The sequence below is a fragment of the Lepisosteus oculatus genome, chromosome 5 (genome assembly GCF_040954835.1).
Source record: "Lepisosteus oculatus isolate fLepOcu1 chromosome 5, fLepOcu1.hap2, whole genome shotgun sequence".
In the NCBI taxonomy this organism is placed as follows: Eukaryota; Metazoa; Chordata; class Actinopteri; order Semionotiformes; family Lepisosteidae; genus Lepisosteus; species Lepisosteus oculatus.
In genome coordinates, this window is record NC_090700.1 from 7,203,720 (window position 1) to 7,226,687 (window position 22,968).

At 39.2% G+C, this 22,968-nt stretch overlaps 1 protein-coding gene across 2 annotated transcripts in view; it reads left to right on the plus strand.

Annotated features, from left to right (window-relative positions):
* The window catches only part of cblb (Cbl proto-oncogene B, E3 ubiquitin protein ligase), a 75,265-nt gene that overhangs the window by 35,667 nt on the left and 16,630 nt on the right, over nt 1–22,968 (plus strand). For both annotated transcript variants that reach the window (XM_006628055.3, XM_069190001.1), the window contains exons 4-9: nt 2,576–2,722; nt 13,372–13,528; nt 16,702–16,823; nt 19,125–19,262; nt 20,802–20,889; nt 21,297–21,428. In XM_006628055.3, coding sequence (XP_006628118.2) covers nt 2,576–2,722; nt 13,372–13,528; nt 16,702–16,823; nt 19,125–19,262; nt 20,802–20,889; nt 21,297–21,428 — 784 coding nt within the window. The remainder of the gene's footprint in view (nt 1–2,575; nt 2,723–13,371; nt 13,529–16,701; nt 16,824–19,124; nt 19,263–20,801; nt 20,890–21,296; nt 21,429–22,968) is intronic.

Consider the following 22,968-nt stretch of genomic DNA (forward strand, 5'->3'; position numbering starts at 1 on the left):
GCATTTTTATTTTTTTGTACCCATTTCACATCCAAATACAAAATGTGAAAATTTACATCCTTGAGTTTTAGTAGCATGTTTAAGAACACGTCTGTTAGATCTAATCTGTTGCAAGGATTAGTAGTTTTTGTCTTAGTGAAAGTGCCTGGTTCTTTTTGTTTATTCATGGTGTCCTGTGAGCTATCAATTTTTGCCGTTTTGTAGTGCTTTTCCAAAACTCTCAACTGAGAAAGCTGAATGATAGCATATTTGTTTTTTTTTTTGTTTTGTTTTTTGTCAATGCTAAGTGTTGACATACAGTAGTGTTTAAGCACAAGATGTGCATAAAGTTTCTTTTGCATCATGGACTATTAAAAAAGCTTGGTCAGTCTCAGTTTATGGCTAGGATTCATTGAAGACATTTTAAGTGTAGTAGCTATAAAAATGTATTGATTGATTTGTTCATGCCAAAACACTTACACCAAAACCTAATCTATATGATAACAATACTTACCCTGCCAACCTGCTGCTGTATTCCAGCCAGGAGATTTATTGACTGTCCCTGCTATTAATACTTATGAAACAAAGTGACGCTATCTGACGCGGTGCTGTAACTATGACACGGGTACAATGTCTGAATTGGTGTCTGGTGGGATGCATGCGCAAGAATATAATCTTTAATTGTACCTCTACACTGAATCTTCACACCTGGGATGGTGACATTGAACGACAGCCCGGTAAACATTTTTCCCTGATCGGAAGCTGACCTGTTGCAGTCACAAATATGTTTCTTGCATGGCTGCCCATTGAAAGAACCCTTCTTTGGTGATTTAACATATTTGATTGAACTAGCTCAATATGGTGCATGATAATTCCTGGAATTTGAGTTTTATTAACATTGAGTTCATCGACTTAGTCGCCGCAGGGCCGTAGTGAAGCTGTGGGGCAGTTAATGCACTTAAAAAAAAAACTTTTTCCAGCTTTTCTAAAAGCGGAGAAGTTTCGGAAATATCCAGTGATTAATGTCTAAGTCTTACATTTTTATTTTAATTGACCTGGTTATTTTGTCATTGCGTCAGCAGTGTAAAGCAGATTGAGAGCTGTCAGTCCTCTGATAAGCTGGTTATCTGTGCCCTACAGTCAGGGTTTCAGTTCAATCCTAGTCACACACACCTTGGATAAGTCACGCTGCCTAATTGAGTGTCAAAAGCAGCCGTTTACCGAAAGCTTTTACCACAGCGTGTTAATCCCAGAGGCGTCTTTGGGGTGCTAGGATTTAGCATCTCACAAGTACTACAAATCACGAGTCCCTGTTGTACCAAGCACAGCTTGCCAGTTTTTCTTTGGTATTCTCCAAATCTTAAGATTAAGTGTATCAGAGCGTGACGATCTGTGATGCTCGAGTACTGGCTTCATCTCCACATGTCTGTTGCCCTCCGGGCGTACAGTACAGCGAGAGCACAGCTGCAGAAGTAACCCCACCAGCCTTATGTTAGCTGAGGCCTGATGTGGTTTTCTATTTGTTTGAAGCATTAGATGGCTTCTCCGTTTCTCTACCTGCCTTCATGGTTAGAAGCATCTTCCTGCTTCAAAGCGCAAACCAGCTGCTTTCTCAGAAAGTATCAGCGTACTGTATTCAAGACTGCCTAGTGTGATCCAGCCTGTGTGTGTGTTAAATGGTCCGTTATGAAACTCTTCAAACTGACTTTACAATGTTGCTGTTATCATTCAGCACCATATGGCAGCAAATCAAATTTCCAGAAAGTGATTTTTTTTCATTTTTATGTCCCGAAGGAAAGGACTGTACACTTCCTATTTGAGGCACAGTTATCACTGTTGTCTGCTCCTTACGATCAGTTTCTAAACAGGGTCTACTCATAGTGCACCTAATAGCAGACGTCATCCACACCAAGAACCTATTTTGGTTTTTGGCACGAGTTGATCATGTGTAATGTAAATAACCACACATCCTTCGTTTTAACCTTACTTTTCAGATAATCTATCCGATCACAACAATCTGGAGTTGTTTATTTTCGTTCAAAGTGTGCAACGTGTTGTCTTGGTTGAGATGGGTTAGAATTTTATTTTCATTGGAGCAGTGCATAATAGAATGTAATTCCAGTTAAGGTTCAGAAAGATTTAAGAACTGCCTTAACCCTTCTTGATGGTGTAATGCCACCACCCCAACCAGCTGTTTGAATGTGTGGAAATTCTGACTTTTGAGGCCGAGTGTACCAAGGCATAGATGGTAAGCTTCCAAGAAAAGAGAACAAAAAATCATGGGAGTCTAGGAGTTTAAAATGGTCTAAAGGTCATAATTAAAAAACAATGTACAGTAGTCATTTTATTTATGAAGTCACAGAGCCGATAAAGAAGAACTTCCTAGTAGGCCTAATGTACAGTCCTTTAGCTTAGGTCTGCATGTTGTGCAGTGAATTTAACTTAATGTGAAGTTAACTTCTTTGCCTGATCAGAGGAGAGGACTTCTGGACCTTCAGGCATAGGGAGTTTTTTGCCAGTCTTGAAGATGCAGAATTCTTTCTTAATTTATCAAGGCTGGATCTGTATATTAACGTGAATTTTGTTTCTCAAACAGGCGGAACCTCACCAAGCTGTCTCTGATCTTCAGTCACATGCTTGCAGAGATTAAAGCCATCTTCCCTGCCGGACAGTTCCAGGGAGACACATTCCGGATCACGAAAGCAGATGCTGCCGAGTTCTGGAAAAGGTTTTTTGGAGAAAAGTATGTCTTTGTTTCTTCTGTTTTTATGTAGAGTATCCAAAAAAACAATGCACTGTCCTCAGAATTAAATGAAGCTTCAGCATTGTTTTCGCAATGAAAATTGAACATGTCCAAACAGACCGATGCAGGAATAGAAACCATGCTTTTCTGAATTAACTGGTGGGTTGCAAAGGTTTAGCCTCACCACAGGATTGTATTGTTGAGGATTAAGATTTTTATTTGGGAGCTGGGTATTTTGTACAGGGCCATATGCCAGAGAAAGGAAAGGAGTTAAATGACATTGTTCTTCGTATCTGTTCTTAGTAATTTTATCTTAATCGTCTTTCTCTTTTGTGTTATATTGTCAATTCATGGCGACCTTCATATGTGTTATTTAAATACTCTTACCTGCTGGATCATTCAGCTTTGTTGCGCCAGTGGTACAATGGGAGTAGTTTTCAGAAGTTATTCTGATATTGGCACTATAGTTTTTGGAAACCAAGCATTTTGAAACTGGAGAGTTTTGTACAATACGAGATCTGTGAATGCGTAGAAACACAGTGATGGGGGGTATTTTATGTAACTTCAAAATCAGTTGCGTTAAACATTTCTGGGCGTATGTCATCGTGCATTTTTAGTCCCTGGTTATGCATGGTTTAAGGTCCTGTGTAGTAACAATATTTGTTACTGTGTTGTATCCAGCCTAAAGTTAATGTCTAGGAATAAATGACACGGTCAACCTCGAAAACAGATGCAATCACTTCTGCACTTGTCATTTTTTTCTTTATCATTTGCTGTGCACCTTCCAGCTAAACTGTGTACTCTAGTGACCATAAATCACAGCAGATGCTGATCTCTGCCTGTCTCAGTTACCGAGAGACCTGCAAGGTTATGCCCAAGTCGCTGTCAATCAGTGTCACGGTACTCTTGGATCCAGTTGAATTACTGTGATGAATGCACAGCGGGTTTCATCCGCCATTCCCTTTTGCGTGATTAAGTTCACAGTGGCTTTCATTAAAAATAAAACAATAAAATCTGAGGCGCTGTTATTTTTCCTTGATTTTCTTGATCATATATTTTATATGCTTTTTTTTTTTTAATGCCATAGTTTGCTGCTAATGAAGTCCAGTTTATCAGGCTTGGAAACATTCATTACCAGAGAGAGCATTTCAGTTGCTGATAATTCACAAAGTGTGTTTTGTTTTAAATATCTGATTCTGGACTTTTTAAGGATAATTTTTTAACAGCGATGAAAATAGGGAAAAGCGCGTTTCCTGGTGTCAGCTAATGTCTTCCTCTCCTCCTCTTTCTAACTTCATTTGTCCACCAATAAAAGTAATTTTCTGTTTTCTCATTGGGCCATTGACTAAGCTATTATATGGCCCTTCATATCGCTGATTCTCCACGTTTTGAAATCCTTTGCAATGTCGGCTTTACCTGCATTTTAATATGCTTTATTAAAAGTTCAGAATATTGGGTGCGGTTAATATTTTAGATGGGCAGCACTGTTAACGTTTGTGAGAAAAATATGCCCCGTTTATTTGTCATCTTCGTTTACACTACTTCTTCAAAAGGATGAAAAGCAACGTTCTGCTCATATTTTTTATTCAGATTAATAGGCAGAAAGATGAGTACATTATTCCTGTCAATTAACAAACAAAACAATCAATGGAACAGGAAAGTGTTGGTTTCTCTATGTTGGAAGCGAGGATGTGTTTTAATTCAGGGATTCTGAATAGTTGGAAAAGTACAGAGGGGGTGTTTTTTGTTTTAATGACTTGTGGCTTTTTTGTTAGCTGCTTATTTTTAGGAGTGAGGTAGCCTGGGAATTTTTATTAATATTGGATTATGTCTCTGTAGCAGTCTGTCCTAGTTTGCATGCAAATCAGTTGAACGGTTATTGCGCTGTGTTCTACTATTGTATGAATGCAGGAGATAAATCGCATATCCTTGTGTTTTTTTTCTGTCAATTAAGAAACCTTGAAAGTGCTTAAATCCCTTTTAAAAGTGGAATGTTTAATTAAGAGATCAAATTATTTGAATTCTTAATGCACAAGTATTGCTTCTTTACTCTGCACTGCTATTTTTTTTCTTTCTATGGTGAAGCAGGAAAAAAATGCCCAGAATCTCTCAGCACCTTCTATAATGCAATGGGGGAAAAAAACCCAAAACATCCAGGCTGCCTCTGGAGATGTCTTTCAATATTGTAAATGATTATAATCCTCCTTCAGCTGAGAGAGGATAGGCTGAAGGTTGCAGTGACCTTTCAAACATGCACTTTACACTGAGGGAACATTCTGCTCTGAGCGTCTCCATTCCATGCCTTCCTATTTTATTAGGTGAGCAGTATAATTCAACATAGAAGTACTTAATAAAAAAGGTACAATTAAAAAAAGAACAGTGTATTTATCTGAACCCAGCCATAACATTGTGCATTTGAGCTTACAATAAAAACTTTTGTTTTAAATATTTTGTAGTCCTTCTTTGTGCCTTCTTGAAGAAAAACAAGTATTACTGTACTAAGTAGAGAGATGGCACAATGGACTAAACCCTGTTGAAATCAACTGAAGCTTCAGTGGGTCAAGCTGTACATCGTCTTTTTTGCAGTTTTTACTTTGGGGGCCCAGATGACGTCTGCTTTTTTTAACCTTGGCATGGTACATAGATGAGAAAGGATGGCTCGGACAGGTAACTTGCTGGACTGAAGGCCAGCTGTCCCACACGAGACTCAGGCAGCTTTGGAAAAAGCAATATTATTAGCAAAGGCTGGGTTTGTTGGTTGTTTTGTGGCTTGAAAGATGCTGCCTGGAGATAATGCCTAGATTTCCTGTGAATTGAGTAATTGCACAGCTGTGTGAAACCGATCAAGCTCATCCTCAAAGTTGAAGGTGAGAAAAAAAAAACAAGCAAAGCCAACCTGCAATTCTTCACCTCGCTGGGAGTTTCCAGATCTCACTCATGTCCTACTTTGCTTATGTAAAACAATAGAGATGAACTGTCATTCTTTGCCTCTGCCTTTTTATACACACATACTGATGTGGGGATAGATAATTTTTGTTTTGAAAAGTGCATCCACAAAACCCTTATGTATTACTTAGAAATGTGTAATTGCGAGGAGTGAAAGACGTTATGTCCCTCGGCGTTACATTACATCTAGAGATGGTGAGGTATAGAATTGTGCTGAAGTTCTGGAAGCGAGGGGAAGAGTTCTGATTTGGTTGGGTAGCTACAGCTGGCACTCTGCACAGGAAGTACAGGAAACAGATATGCATGGGAGCAGCTCTGGTGTCAACAGGGCTCAAAGGCTTTGTGATGCAGAGATTGTGAACCACTTGTGAATCCAAGCTATCGAGTATGTGTGCGACTGCAGGATTGTTACCACCAAGGCAGCTCAGTATAACTTTTATATTAAATCCCCACCAAGAGAGAGACTGGTAATGTTTGTTTAAGGTCCGTAGAAGAACAGATTGAATACGTGGGGTGTCGGCAAAAGTTTGAAGAAAATGAATTTGAAATAAAGTACTGTGAGAGTCAAGGCAAAAAGAATGGTGATGCATTTTATGAAGCCAATTGTTCTATTTCTAGTTCTGATGCATGCATTTTTAGAGTATCACCTGTTCTTGATGGCTTGGATTAAACATATGCCTAGATTTTGTTATAGCCTGTTTTTTGATGCATTGGCAATGCCTTTAGTTAAAGAAATTGTCAGGGATTTTAACCCCTGTATACAGCTGTACACTGTGCATCTGATTTTCAATTAAGTATCAGAATTTCTTTGGAGCAGGAAGAGTTTATATCTGCGATTCTGCTTATGTTTTCTAATGGTGTCTGTATTTCTCTTTGTGTTATTGCGGTAGGTTTGAATCGAATAATGATGTAGCTCTCGCCGATCACAGGCAGCTAATACAGTAGGTAGCCACTTGTGGTCATTGTAGGACAGGGAACAGAGGGGACCCTGGTCAACTCCAATCCAGATAGCAGTTTGCTGACTGGGACCAGGATTCTCTAGGCAGTGATGGTCAGTAACCATTTAGCACATGTTTGAACTGTAAATGCCTGCACTAGAGGACTGAGTGACTGCTCTGGTAGAGAAACATCCTACGATACACCGATAATGCCTTTCCTTTAAAAAAAAGTGCTGCTAGTGTGAGTGGGACACCCTACCATGGTAAGGTAGGGACGACCCACACTATTCCCAATTACCAAAGTGGACCCAGTTTTCGAAAGTGTGTGAATGTCCTCGGATTCTCCAAATTAAATGAAGGTGGCCATCAAAAGTAGAATGTGGTACCCAAAATGCTAGGTGAGAGAGCCAGCGGCGTGTTTGGTGAAGGGTTTGACTGAGATACTGCCACTTGAAACCCAGAAGACCTTTTTTTGTTTGTCCTCATTTGCTGATGGGAGCCTCATTCAGTTTTTTCTTGGACTGTTAGCTGTAGGAAGAAGAAGAATCCACTCATGTAAATCTGTGCTGCAGCATCATTATCTGTTGACCTCAGCCTCTGGTTAAGACTGCTATTGTTCTTTTACATAAAAGAGGACAAATGTAGTAGTTTCTACATTGGATTCAGGGTCTCCAACCTTGTCCCCTGGAGTGTTCCAGTCCTGTTAGTTTTATAGGTCACCTTGTTTTTTTGAAGATTGGCAACACCTGTGTAAACTCTTGGTGAATCAAGCAAATTAATGTGTTCAATTAAGAAAACCCTGGTCCATGGGGGGGATAATGAGAACTGTATTTTTTTTCTTCCAAAATGAACTTTAAATTAATTTAACAGATGATCTATTTGATTGCAAAGGAATTGTTCCTTATCTTAAGAAAGTATTGATTTAATTCCAACCTGCTGGAATGGGGCTCTTCAGGACCAGGGCTGGAGATTCCCATCCTAGATATTGCACAGCCTTGCACAAGCTGTGATTATGGAAGTAAAAGGTATTGCATAGTCAGCTGTGTTTCTCCATCCACTGTTTTATTTATTCTGAAGGGCGTTTCTTGTTTTTACTAAATCTAGTCTGTGGGGACCCCAATACCTCTCATGATCTCCAAAGTTGCGCTGCTAATATGTTTAATTCTGACTCTGTTTTTCAATGTTTACAATAATCTATATAAAGCAAAGTAGGATATGTACAGTGTAGTACAAAAAAGATTAGGAACACAGTTTGATCATTTAATGAATAAAATGATCCCTTTCATGTGTTAATTACATATATGCATCATTCACCGGCAGCTGCAGATGACTTATTCTGTCTTAGTAGTAGGAGTGCTTATTCATGCACTGAGGTGGCTTGTTTTAGATGCATAGAATAGGTTGGCATTGTGAGGCAGGTGTTGCCAATTTGCAGAGATTTGGAAGTTGGTCAGAAACTGATTCATCAAACCTCATGGACTTGTAAAAGCACCTGGCTTTCTTTGACATATACAGTATGCGCAAGCACATTCATAGTTGTGATCTTACTGTCCAGGGAGTTCTCCTAGTAGTTTAGAATCAGTGCTCGGATAAGACAGCTGTCTGGAGTCAAAAACGTGTTGTCTGAATATAATGCTGTCGTGCAGTAGGGCTTTGCACAGACTTGAGCTGAAAAGATTGTCATTTTTGTTCCTGATTTTATGACCATTTTCTGTCTGAAAAAATAGAAGAAGGATTTCCAATGAAAATTCTTCAATAAAGATTTCTGACCACAGTCCCTTATGAGTAGTATTGCTACCGTTAATACTTAAGTTCATGAGTCATTTCTATCTCCCACACTAGATGCATAGTATTTCCTTTAGCCCTGGCAGGGTTAGAGCTCTAACAGGGTGCTGATGTGGTAACAATGTGCCTGATTAGCTGACCTTGATGCTTTCATAGGAATTTTAACATCTCTGTGTCAGTGATATTACTGGGGTTGGAATCTTGAACTCTCCCCTTGTGATTTTTAGCTGGATCCGGAGTGTTGAGCAGAGGGTCATTGACCTCAACGAGGAGCTGTGCTCTCCAATAGGAAGCAAAGTTGCTGAGTGGAGCATTTTGGATTGGCCTGAAAGTTTTCTTTCCACTCACTGAGTCCGGCTGCAGGCGTGCTCAGTTTTCTCAGATGGCATGCTCAGCCACCAGAAGGAGAGTCACTACTGCTAATTGACATTAGCATCATGGGTCAGGCTTGAAAAAAAAAAGGGTAATGAGTCATAGTTTGTCTTTGACACTTAGTCGTTTAGAAATAAAGCCCTAAAGTTTCTCTGGACACATTGGTAATATTAAGCTGTAGTTTTTAATACAGTTGAAAATTGTATTTTTTATTAATGATGTGTGTTGTATATTTTAAATTCTTAAAACTGAGCTTTCCCTCAAATCCAAATGCTAAGAAAGTACAGATGTCCTTGAAAAGTTTCTGGGTTCCAGTTTAAACTGGACTGTGCATTAGGATGTCCTTTTTCTGAATGTGGTGTTTTTCACCAACCTCCTTTGACAGGAAACAATGACTGCTGATTGAAGGTTCACCATTAACACCACGTACATTTTATTTAGTGTAAATATGTGCAGGATATGGAATGAGGTTGATATGATCAGTGTCAAATGAACCGTTTCTTTTCTGCCTTCAACCACAATGGCAGGGTAGTAGACTTGCCAGCATGTAGCTTAACCATGACTACTGTATGTTGACGTGTTTAGTACTGTACTTTTTTGAAGGAAGCTGATGATCAGGTTGACCTTTTTCTCTTAATTAGTACCATAAAATGTTTAAATTTATTGCAATTTTATGAATCGTTTGGTACATTACTCCTATTTATTCCTTTGGAGTGAGAAACAGTACCCAGGGCTGATTATCTGAATTGTAATGCTTAGAATGGATTAGTTACCGTAATTAGCCATGTCTTTGAAATCAGTTAATTGAATCCTCCAATTATATTATGTTGATGATTGTTATATGAAACCTCCATACAGCACACATGCAAATGAACTGAAACAAAAAAAGAAATCCAGAAATCATCCTGCTCTCTGAAATGTTACACCCGTTTAGAGGAAGGTGCTGTTGCAGTGATGTATTTATTAACCAGCAGCTATGTGCCTGGGTGGTTCAGGTATATTACAATTCCCACCTAAAGCTTTTTGCCAAAAATGGGTGACAGCAATTGACAGTGTTAATGGGTTTTCCAGGAATATGCCAAATCCGCTTTGTATATGGATCTCTTTCAGAGAAATTCCAAAGTGTTAAGTCTTGGAGAAAAAAAACAGTTGAATTTATCTGGACTGCAGTGAAATTAAGATTTATTCCGGGGAAATGGAGGCAGCCTGATCTCCGGAACTGGCCTGCATTACCTCAACCAGGGGCAGCATCAGGGCAATGCTAGCAAGTCATTTCTAGAAATCAGTGTTTGTGATGAATCTGCTTGCCGGGAATGTGCACTAGCACAATCACAACACAAGATTTCATCAGTACTAAGCCCCTTTCTGTTAACTTGGTCTTTTTTCTTTTTTTTTTTGTTCTACCACCCCCCAAGTTTGGAAAACAACTTAATTACTTTTTTCCTTATTACTCTCTCAAGTATACTTTTTTCATGATTCGTGTATTCATTTCCATATTTTCTGTTTACAGTGTTCTTCTTTCTGGTCTTCATTTATTTTTTTGTCTTCGGTAAGATGATTAGACTTACGAAGTCTAATGTGTGGATCCTTTAAAGTTCTTATGTGATTTGATCATTTTCAGAAACTAGAATTTTGGGAGGCGGGATCACTTATAGCCAGAAATGTGCTTGTCGTTTGTGAGGCTACAGACACTTGTTCTTCCCGAAGGGACAGTTCAGTGGCCAGGCAAATGGAAAATGCACTATTTTCTTCAAAACAACTAAAACGTTTGGGAGAAACCTCACCAAAGACTGTGGGTGTCTGTGTGTTCCTTCATTTTGTCGCCTGAAAATTCAAACAAGTCAGAGTTGCTTTATCTACTGAAGAAAATATATCACTGTATTACAAAATCTGAGAGGGCAGTGAGTAGAATGCACCTTCTGTATGTTTTTAATTGTGCATTTGGGACTTTTGTGGTGTCGGATGTTAATTATCAAAAAGAACAAACTGTACAGCATCAACACTAATTTGGTTAAACGAATGCACACTAAATTCAGAAAGGTGCCTGTGACAGAGTGCCTCAGTTTATTTATTGATTTGGTTTGAGATGTAGTTTTGAATGTAGGTTTGAAACTTGCCAAACTACGCTTAGATATTGAACTCTTCCATGGCGATACACACAGTGAGCCATCTTTATATTAAATACTTGAGATATTGTCTCTGACAGATGATAAATATTACTTTCGGGGTGGTGTTTAAATATTTAATAGCTGCTTATCATTACTGTAAATCGTGGTGTCGGGGTGTTAATGGGACCTGCGCTGAAAGCAAAAGCGCTTTTGAAAGGGAAGCAAACAAAAACGTGTTGAGCCCCCAAGGACATTCTGCTGTCGGAGTGGAAATTATGCAAAGCGATGCATAGAAATCCGAACTGTTTCCCTGGCACCATTTGTGGACAGATCTGTTTGTGGAAGTTTTGAAGTTTTTATCTTGGAAAGGTCCTTTGTTTGTTTTTTCCCCCCGAAGACGGACATTTACTTCACGAATCAGTGCAAATTGCAGTCGAGTCCAAAAAAATTGCTCATGTTCGCATACGGCATATTTTAGTCTGCAATTCTGACAGTATCAGAATATTTACTGTATGCCTATAGAATTAACACCTGAATCCTTACTGTGATGTTCCCCACAGAATTAGGTGTAGGTGGACTAAAATTAATTTTGAGAATACATTTGAAATACCAGGATTAGTTATTTTTTTTAATCATTCCATGATTATGGGAAACTTTATCGTCTGGTGAAAGTAAGTCTTCACAAAAATTAAAATTTATTCTTTATGGTTTGTTATGGTGCCTTTTCTAGTGTGAGTCACGTATTGTTCTGTCAGTACTTTGAGCCACTGTTTGTGGAACAGCATAATATCGCATAATAATCACAGAAGTCAGAGCATTTAATAAAGAATTGCTTTGAATAGTGTACTATGGGGAAGAAACAGAAAGGAACTAGTTTCAGCAAGTGACATGCCGTGCTCATTCAGCACACTGTGAATTATTACAAATAGTTCAGCGTAACCTTTTCTTAATTTGGGGAGTTTTGATCGCTGTTTGCTGCAGCAACAATTACAGACAGTTGAATCAAGAAGAAGCACTCTTGTCTCTGTAAACCAGAGCTTGTCGCTGTGCCAGAGCCACTGATTTTAAATGTTTTCCAACTACCTCAACTTCACTCAATAGAACAGGTGTTTTTTTTTATGCGGGAAACTGAGGGCTTCACAGTGGGACCAGATCTGGGGAGCTGTAACTCGATGGTGCACTTCAGGGATATTGTACTGGTGATGTTAATAATAAAACCATGTTGTGCAGGGCAATTTGATTCCCACTAACTGGTTGACTATTTCACTAAGAGGGTTCTTTGCAAGTTTGTGGTACAGTCGTTAGTGATCTATACTGATTCAAAGCATCTTTCCTAAAATAAAAATAAAACTGACTGCCGGATTCTAAAACCCCTGCAGAGATGTATGAATAAAGAAAAATGGATATTGATTTTGGAAATATGGACTGTCTAGGTTAATGTGATTTTTGTATTTATTAATTGTAATTATTTTTTCGGTCATTTCTCCTTTCCTATTGCCTCAGTTTCCACAATATCATTCAACGTTTTGATTGTTTTCATGTGCTCATAGCCAGTTGGCTGGAATTTATTTAATCAGCACCCAGTTATGTACTTTTTATGCAATATTTTTGATGACAGGTTATTTCTTCTATATTTTATGTACTTTTCAAGCTTTCAAGATAATAGTTTTGCGTTTGGTGAAGGGAGTGGGGGTCACAACAAGATTGCCATTGTGGTATTCCATTTTACATGCAGGTTTCCTGTTTTCTTACCAATAAGCATTGGTGTAGAATATCTCAAGACGTGTAAATATCATTTCACCCCCCCACACGCACACAGGAAATGGTTAAGTGTTATAAAACTTGCCATTTAACAAACTTATCTTTTCCTTTTAACCTCATTTTTATGTTTCCTAAATCTCTAATGGATTTGTTCCATCTGTATTCATCTTTTTTGTGCAAAGTAGAAAGCGATGTGCCACTATGAACAATTACTATTGATGTGCGTTATCAGTGATTAATGAGATGTTTTGTGAGAAGATCTACATTTTTCATGTAATGGGGAACAGAGTGGAATCCTAACTGAACTGAAGACCTGAGAACTTCAGTGCTTGGGTTTTCTTTTGAAATATCACTTAAAGCCATTTAGTATCGCCTGCAATTTCCCTGCTATCATCATCTGCTTCTTTGCCGAAATAGTACAGTTTTTATTAAGCAAACAGCCGTGTCTCTGCTTATATCTAACTTTTAAATCGACTTATTTCTCTTTGATTCACAGTTTTCTGAAAGGTTTGGATAATCAGGTTATTGAAACGTGTAAGTGTCTAGGGTTGCTTGTTCTAGCGAAAGACATGGCTGTCTTTCTTTATAATTTGGCTTTTGACCGAAGGAACGAAGCTTCCTCCAGACATATAAATACTGAAAATATTGAGCCTGCAGCATGCATGTGAAGTGAGAAACTGCTTCTGGTACGCATGAGGTGTTGTGTGTGACATCAGAGTCTCTTCCTTTTGTCCTTCAGGACGATTGTGTCGTGGAAGGTGTTCCGACAGTGCCTTCAGGACGTACATCCGATAAGCTCTGGCTTGGAGGCAATGGCCCTCAAATCCACCATCGACCTGACGTGCAACGACTACATCTCCATCTTTGAGTTCGACATCTTCACCAGGCTTTTCCAGGTATTTCTGGCTCTAGGACTTTCTTTTGTTAAATGGTCTATCGCGTGAGAGCCAAGGATCACAGAACTGTTGTTGATGTGGTGTAGCTTTTGGTTTCAGTGGTGTGTTTTTCGTTTTTTTGTTTTTTTGGGACGGGTTAAATACAGAACCTTAGGAATCGGACTGTAACTTGTGCAGAAAGTCTAGGTTGACAACCCCTGTGGTTAAAACCTTGTCTTTTATAGATGTAGCGCGGAAGCCTCCAACTCCTCTTTCATATTACACTCCGGTGATCGTTTGTCTACAGTTAAACATGAACTGACCAGCTTTCCCGGTTAACCCTGTCTCCCCTCCCCAAAGAGAAACACCCTGATTTTCTTTGTTTTTTGCACAAGTGTGCAGCATGAGAGACTCATTTAAGGAGGCTTTAGCGATGTGATTTGGTTAGGAGCTCTAATTGCTTGTGTGAATTTTGGCGTCTGAGCATCAGCAGCCAGCCGGAGCCTGTGGGGATGAACTCTGTTTACTAATTGAAAAGGAATATTGAAGCCCGAAGGGACACCCCCGCCCCCTTGTCCGAGAAAACAGCAGCGTGGTGGTGATATAAATGTCAGAACTCACTTAGTGAAATGGAAACCCAAGTAAGGGATCACCTTTTTTTCCAAGGGGGTGTATTGTTACACTTACAGGAAACGCCTCCACGTCTTCAATTGAATGCCATCAGAAGATTTTTGTATATTAAAAACACGAAGCCCCGAATCCTAAATGCCAGACGTATATCAAAAATCAGAACTAACCTTTTACAATAGAACGTAGTTTTGTAATTACTGTACGAGGGACGGTCCTTTGAGAGATGTCTTTTTTTTTCCCCCAGCTTGCAGATCTTTTTATCATTTTTTTTAGCCATTTTGTTACCAGTGTTGAGGTTTAATAAATCCAAACTCTTCTATACGGTCTTATACACTGACTTATACAGTCAAGTGTTTGATTTTTACCCTCGCCTCCTTGAGGTTCAGAAATTAGAAAGTGAGACTTTTGTTTGACTGCATTTCACATGATTTTTTTACGAGAACAGATCTGTGCTGCGTATAAAGGAGTTGCTTCAGCTTAGGAAACTGTTTGATCGATCTGTCTGTTCAAGTCCTTATTATCTTTAATTACTTTGTGGTGGTCTTCTGAAAAAAACACCCACTGAGAATTGTTTAAAAAACAGCCAGATTAAATCATTGGATCAATTTAGTAGCTGCACACTACCAAACTTTTTCTCACTTTTCTTATGTTCTTATTCCATATACAAACACTGCTACAAGATACACATTTTACAGTTTGGAGTCTGGTTGCTGTCCTGGGAGGCACAAAAGAATACATTTGTCAACACTCATGTCCCAAAGTGTAACTATCAATTAAAAATAAAACGGTTTTGATTGTTTAAATCATGATGACTGAGGACAATTGTTAAGGCCATATTGAGTAATGGAAGAAAGGACGCCCACGCATTGCCTGAATGAAGAAAAAGTGTGAGAATGGCAAAGATTGGAGACTAAAATTATTACCAGCAGTTTTTTGCTGTTTTATATGATCTTTAAAAACTTGCCTTTGTCATTTTACATTTCGCAAAACTAAGTCTTTATGATACAGGTCATTGGGATGTTCCATGTAATGTTTTGAGAGAGTGATCTGGTGTATTTCTACTGCTTGTGCAAGGTATTAAAAGCTGTCATTTTCCATCCTGAAATGGTACTTGGATACTTTTAATATACATCACTCTTTCTGCTAGTTCTGCACTTTTGTCGGCCTCAGCTCGCAGGAATAAATGTGTTTATTATCTAGTAGGTAATCCTCCTACCATGCAGCTGCACAGACTTGGAAAGCTAATCAATTGCACGCATTTCATGATTCATACAGCTCCGAATCCGTCCTGTAAGCACTTTCACGGTTTGTCTAGTTGCTGCCTTTGTAAAATCACTGCCTCCCTTGTTAACCCGTTTCAGCTGAAATTTCTACCAAGGCTTAAGTTTTCTGTTGCTCATTCAGTGGTAACACACTCAGTATAGGGGGGAACATTACAGGAAAAAAATAGTTATAGTTAGCCATACCATTCATCTAGAAATGTAATAATCTCTTAGCTTGATTTCTCAACGTGGGCATCCTTTTCAGTTTCTGCATGCTCTCACTATTTCCTGTGGGTAGAGGTAGAATAGAATACAGACAGATGTCTAAAAGTGCATTTTGGTACATTTTGTATTTTGTCCGTCTCTTCAAATGATTGGGAGTGAAGAACATTAAGCAGCATGCCATTTGATATAATCTATGTAAAAGGACATGTGCTGTATTTAAAAGTTACTTCCCTTCTGTACTCAGAAAAGAGAATTTATAAATATGAGTGAGTCACTGTGCCTTAAAGAATAATTATGCGTAGATGCTGCAAGACCTTTTTTTGTTAAAATGATTAAATTTTACCCCTGTACACTGCAGCATAATCTGAACTTCAGTGGATTGTCATAAATTATGGGCTGTTTTTGGTGGTTGCCTTGGTGTTTTTTGCCTTGCAGCGAGTGGTGTTGCGTATGTCTGTGTTGATTTTGCAGTCTTCATAAAAATAAGTAATCAATCTCTGTGTTTGCATTGTGCAGCAGAACGTATTTTCTGGAAAAACATCCTCCTTTCATTCTGCTTGGAGGTGCAGACTTCTTTCAAGCTTGAAGGCCCTGAGTTTGGAAAAAGAGGGTTACTTAGTCACACAGCGCAAGTGGTGCTCAAAATCTATGATTTGAAACCTATTATTAACGCAGAGAGATTCTTCTAGTGTTTCATTACAGAACTGCTGTTTTGGCATCGTTTTGAGTGCAGTAGTGGAGATCATGTTTCTGTGAGCATCTGGAGTCTGGATGTATTTTAGATCACAACTGTCAATAAAATGCAGAGTAGAGGGTGGATAAACCTTGTTTCTAACTGAAATGTGAAAGGAATAATGGGTAAAAGGAAAATGCATGGATTGTTTTTTTTTTTGTGTCAATATCAAAGTGTGTTCTTCTGTAAAAAGCAGGGATGAATAATTTCATAAAGCCCTTTATACTTAATGTAGTTGCACCAGATCATGTTGAAATGGTTCCACCTTTGCTTATTGATTTTAATCTTATGGAGTACGGCGACTTCTCTCAGACCCTTCATAGAGCTCGTTCTTGGTCTTTCAGCCATGGGGCTCAATTCTGAGGAACTGGAACTTCCTGGCTGTGACTCATCCCGGCTACATGGCGTTCTTGACGTATGACGAGGTGAAGGCTCGACTCCAGAAATACATCAACAAGCCCGGAAGGTGTGGAAGAACAGATGTTCAAGAGCTGCTTTGTCTTTTATTAATTCTTATTTGCAGGTTGTTATGCCCGTCTCCTACTCAACCTGGAGAATTTGCCAAAACGACTCCTGTAATTACGAGTGGGAGGTGCTGCACAGCTAATTATAGAAGGGTTAAAGCGTGCGGCTTGTATTCCACTGAAGTGAGAGAGACAGAGAAAAAAAAAACTTTTCCTCAGACTGCTGATTTCATCGTTTAAATGTCTGTGGAAAAACAGAGGTTACTGTTGAAGGTGCAAAACAACATTAGAGATTGTGCAATGGATGAAGCTGCTGAGAAGCCGAGTGTGTAAAACTGATAGAGTATTAACATAAATGGTCTGTACTATACCACTTATCTTTTCGTTTCCATTAAGAATTTTTCAATCAGCAGGCAGCAAGGCAGTGTTGGAGTCTGATAACAAAAGAGACCCTGTAGTAGCCTTTCCAACACCCCTTCATTTTTAACAAGGCCCGGTGCATCACTGTAAAACATAGCGGTGAATCAAGCTTTTATTTCTCTTGAAGCGACTCACTGCGAGCTGTGTTCTGCAGTCATAGTCACGCTGAACCGAAACCAAGACAGAAAGCTGCTTGAAAATCGTTGGAGACTGGGTGGTCTGCCCTAATCCTTCACCGAACCTCTTCATGCTAATACCAGTGTTCTGAAAGCAGGAAGAACAGCTGCCATTTGAACTCGGCTGTGAGGAGATAAATGAGCTCCTCCATTTGCACACACTTAACTCTCTCTCCCTTACTCACTGTGTGCTCAAACACACACAAGTCACCAGCTATTATAAAGGGCTCCACAGTGAGTCAGGCAATGTGCAAATGCTTGTCAGATTGAACTGGAGCTAAAATGTTATGCACATCGCGTTGTCCTTTTCCAGTGGTGCTGTACGCTGGGCTTTTAAAGCTTTTCTTTGGCAACACAGTGCAGAGTTTTTTAAATGCAGCTATAAAAGAATACTGAAGAAGAGCATTTTATTATTATTACCTTTCGGTTTCTCAAAGCATGGCAACTACTTATTATCGTTTGACATTTCTATCTTTTCTTATTTTATTATTTTTTTTGCAGGTCTAACTGTTTTGTATGCTGCCAAAACAAGAATAATTCTGAGAATAATGGGTTTATTGTTACTTTGATTATACTACAGGAAAGTGACAGCTGTTTATTTTCTACAGCCATTTTATCTCAAGGCAACAGTTTTCATGTCAAATTCTATGGATGAAGATTGACACACTAAAATTTGTAAATTATGGAAGCAGCTGATTTTTCCCATCGGTATTTGCAATCCAATTCCAACTTGTAAATTTTGTTCCTTGGAAACCTGGGGCGTGAAACTAGCGGATGTTAATTCCTGGTAGCTTTTATTCCTGCGATTCTTGTCAGAACGCTGTTTTTTCACATATTCTTGGCCATCTGTGATGTGCTAAAATATGGTTGATTTCACTAATGATTGAATGTTCACAGTAATCCTTAGTCTTTAGCTCTTTTGGCAACTGGTCGATTAAACAAAAAATCAACAGTGAAAATGATTGGCTGTATGATGAGAGTATTTTTTTCTAACTAAACTAAAAATGCAGATCTACTTATGACAACGTAGACATTTTATAGAAAGGCAAGGTCATCATTTGGATTAGGGTGGAAAGTGTCACCGTTAGACAAACTAAACTTAGTTTATTCCTGCGAGACTGATTACTTATTCCTTATTTGGAATGAATAAGTAATCAGTCTCGCAGTTCTTAGGAACTGGTAGTGTGTATGGATACAGATTTAAAGAAAACGGTTTGTTGCCAAATCATCTTTGAAAGCCTTTGATAGATTCATTCACAGCTAATTTGTACGTGTAAGAACACGATTTTATGTAGCTGTTTTTTCTCCTTGTCCTGCGCTGTATATAAACTACATATTGTCCAAAGTCAAGAGTTAAGATGAAATATGAAATATTCCTGATATAACCAGTATACCTGTGTTGTATAGTTCCACGTTTTAATAGAATTGTGACTTTGTGGGGTTTGTAACACTAGCATATTTTTCCACAAATTGTTGACACTTCTCTAGAGGATTGATTATCATTAGGATTTGGACTAAACTGGCCTGAACCTCAAAGTATTGTCAGCTGAAGTTTTCTAGAATGATGCATTTCATCTGTTTTCAGCCCTGAACCTGTTTTAAGCATGCTAGTGTCTTGACCTACTGTATAAGTTACCTGTCATCTCAATCATGGCTCCACTGTCTGGATTGGAATAACCTGCCCTACATCCCTTTTCCTCTTGACAGCTATATCTTCAGACTGAGCTGCACTCGACTGGGGCAGTGGGCTATTGGATACGTCACAAACGATGGCAACATTCTTCAGACCATCCCTCACAACAAGCCCCTGTTTCAAGCACTGATCGATGGCTACCGAGAAGGATTGTACGTGTGACACTGCCCCTGCATTTCATTACTTTGCTTAAATTTGAAGGCCAGGCGTGAATATACCGAGGGAGCTCCTGCTGTTTTAATAATTGCTGAATTTTAAATTAAAGCATGTGCTTCTCAGTCTTTTGCCCTTAATGAACATTTGATGTGATTTGTAAGTGCCCATTATTATTAAATTAAACTCATTCTTTGTGCTGGCTGGGGAGAAGTAAAAGTATTTACAGAATTTTAGTCGCTAAAAGTCATCTTTATTGTGTAGATGAGGGTAAAAGACAAACGGGGCTTAAGAAAACTGAAAACTTGACATTTTGGAAACTTTGCTTTTTTCACCACCAAGCCATTTCCAATTAAATCACCCACTCAGGGTTTGTACAGTTGTAGTCTGCCATGAAATAGCAGCATTGTTTGAGAGAGAACAAATCCGAAACTAGAGATTGTTCTCAGGGGTTATGAAATAACTTGCAGGCTGTTGATGTGCTGTACAGTCAGAGCCGGTTATTAGGCTGTATGTGGTCGTCATCTGTATTGAACACTGTATTGATGAGTTCAAGAACAGACTGAGCGCCTTAACCAGATGACTGCGTCGACAGGGGCTGCTCCTGTCACAAGAGACCAAGGTTTTTCCCCTACTGATGAAGCATGCAGGCAGATTGGTTGTCAAGTGCGAAACTGCTTTGCATAGTCCGCGATTTTCTTCTGACGATGGCTTCACATGACTTTCTGCTACTAAGAGCCATTGTCAGTTTTTTTTTTAGTTTGAAAACCAGCTAGAGGGCTATCTCGTGCAGAACTGCTCTTTTCCAACGCCATCGTATGATCGGCACACTGCTCCGGAAACTCTTTTTTTGTCCGTTGTCTTTTCAATCTAGATTTCTTTCAGGTTTTCTTTTTTTTTTTCTTCCCGGTGCAGGTTTAGTCAAGGTTGTTCTTCCTTCTAAGAACATTAGGTTTTCCAGAATAGTTATTCCTGTAAATAAACCAGCCTTGGGGAAAAAGTAACACATGTCTGTGGATTGTGATTAACACTTCAGTGCTGCTCTCTTGTTAATGTCTATTCACTTCTCCCAGCCTGCAGTAACAATTTATGTGGTTTTAACCACACCTTAACTGACTGTAAGATATTCTAGACCTTTGGCCTCTTCTTGCAAACACCTCTTTCCATGCTAATTGTCATGGAGTTTTTTTATCTCTTGGACAAATACTTGCTAAATATATTTCAATCATTACTCAGCTCGAGGGGTACATTGTGCTGAGCTAAATGCAGTTTGACTTTTCTCCTCACAGTTGACCAGTTTTAGTTAGCATTGAAGAAAGAGCAAAGGTACTCGCACTTTTGTGAAGTCCTGCCGATGAGGATGCATTAATGCATGAAAACATATTCATTGTTCTGCCCACATAATAAATATGTCTTTTATGTTGGCCTGACAAGACCAAGGTTACAATAAATGTCCCCCCAATTTAATTTTTTCACTCAAGAGTTTTGAATACATTCTGAAATGTTCCTTGCTTTTAAAATGCTTGTTTTGATTCCAGCTACCTTTTCCCTGATGGACGCAGTTACAACCCAGATCTTACTGGTTTGTGCGAACCCATGCCTCACGATCATATCAAAGTCACCCAGGTGAGTTTCAGTCTGGTCTCTGAATGCTCACAGCTTTAACGAGAGCTGTCAAGATGAAAGAGCATTTAAGGTCACATTTTTGAAAGGGGACGTTTTTCATGTTTTTTCGTGTTGTATAGGGATTTCACAGCTTATTTTGTAAGATTTCATTCTCATCTAAAAAGTGACCAAAAAAACAATACGAGAACTTGCTATTTTAGTGAAAAAGGACTTCCATTTGTACTCATAAAAGTGTGGTAAAAACAGTTTTGAAAAATGAGAAATTACTGACATTTTTATTGTATCACTGTACGCTGCTGTTAAATAACATCTGGCAAACAATGTGTGCTGTGTTCTGTAATAGACAGTGTACCGTCATGACCTGTGTCGTCACCTCTTACCCTGTCTGCTGTGTCTGTGTATCGCAGGAGCAGTATGAGCTGTACTGTGAGATGGGCTCCACGTTCCAGCTGTGCAAGATCTGTGCAGAAAATGACAAGGATGTCAAGATTGAGCCCTGTGGTCACCTCATGTGCACTTCCTGCCTGACTGCTTGGCAGGTAATACAGTATAGAGGCAGGAGTGGCCTGTGGGAGGCTGGGCATCTTTTTCCCCTTTAACATTGGCTTCTTGTGAAAATAATACAATTTTTATGGTGATTAACTTGAAGGGTAATAACTTACATGCTTCCTGAAAGGTGCCTGGCCTATAATCAAGTAGCATGCCTGCCATGTGCCTCTTACTGCTCCGCTGGGGTATTTCAATTCTGATCTGCCACCCCTGAGACTCTCATTTAGTCACGGGTCTTTCCCAGCTCTCGAATTGGAAATTGTGTAGTCAGCAACCCTGTACCTGGGGCTATGGCACAAAGACCCCATGGGGATGAATTGTAAGCACTGTTTTTAACTGTTAGACATTTGAACTAAAAGCTATGTTGTTGTATTTTACGTTGACACTTTCAGATATTACCTTTTAACTTCACTTAGCATTCAACCCATGTAGGAAGCACTGAATGAGCTGGTGACAAAGAGTGGAATGGAGCCCCAGAAGGCTTCTAATTGGAGAACATTACGTTTCCATCGTTTGCATCTCAGTGTGTGTCCTTATCAGACTTTATTGCAGATATTAACATTATGGTAATTGATAGAACAGCGAAAGGGGGATGGCAGCGTGTCAGCTGTGGAAGGCTGGTAGTGTTATATGCATGTGTGTGTTTGTAATTACCGGCCTAATGACTCATTAATTGTGCCCCTGGAGATGTTCAGTACCTTTCGTGTTGTGGAACATCTGTGCTTTCTTTCAGTAAATGAATTGAGAAGGATTCTGGGTGTCCAGCAGAATACTAAAGTAAGAGCTGGGTTATTGATTGTTTGCAGAAAGACATTTGCACACAGCATACTTGTATGCACGCTGCTGCTGTAGGGTGTCTTGTGTCTAAGGCCTGCCCCTTGTCTGATGTTTTAATTGTAGATTTGCAGTCAGAAAGACAAGGGACAAAGATTTGCCCTTAACCATTGAGCAAACAATTATTTTCTGTTTTGCAATCATTAGTGTAGAGAGTCACCGTGGCTAACCAGAGCATTCCCTCGACTGTGTCCCTCAGGCGGGTGATGAGGACCGTGTTAAAACGACATGGTAAACAGTCGAAAGCGCCTCTGTCATTGTAGTGGTTTCAGACTCCTCGCATCGATGTGGGGGATTTCCTCTGAGTCTGGGATTCCCTCCAGAGAAAAACGGCACCCTTGCTAGGGCACTCTGTGCAACATCCTTTGAGCGAGTGAATAACACAGGTGTGAGATAAACGGCCACTTCTTCGGTTCCACCCTCAAAGTCCTTTTGTGTGTCATTCTTTACCATTGTGGGGCTTCTGCATCACCAGGTTGCTGTTGCGGAACAAACATATTTAGATAGTGAGTCACAGCGTTCAGAGAAATTTAAAATGACTGTCCTGCGAGTGTGATAGTTCTGTCGTTGTTTATCTCTAATTTTGAATCATTTATTCAATACAGCACTAATGTTTTACTTGGTACATTATTTTGGTTGTGCTGAGTGGTTTCATAATCACTTCATCATGTTAGACATATTTAACAGCCTGTAAGT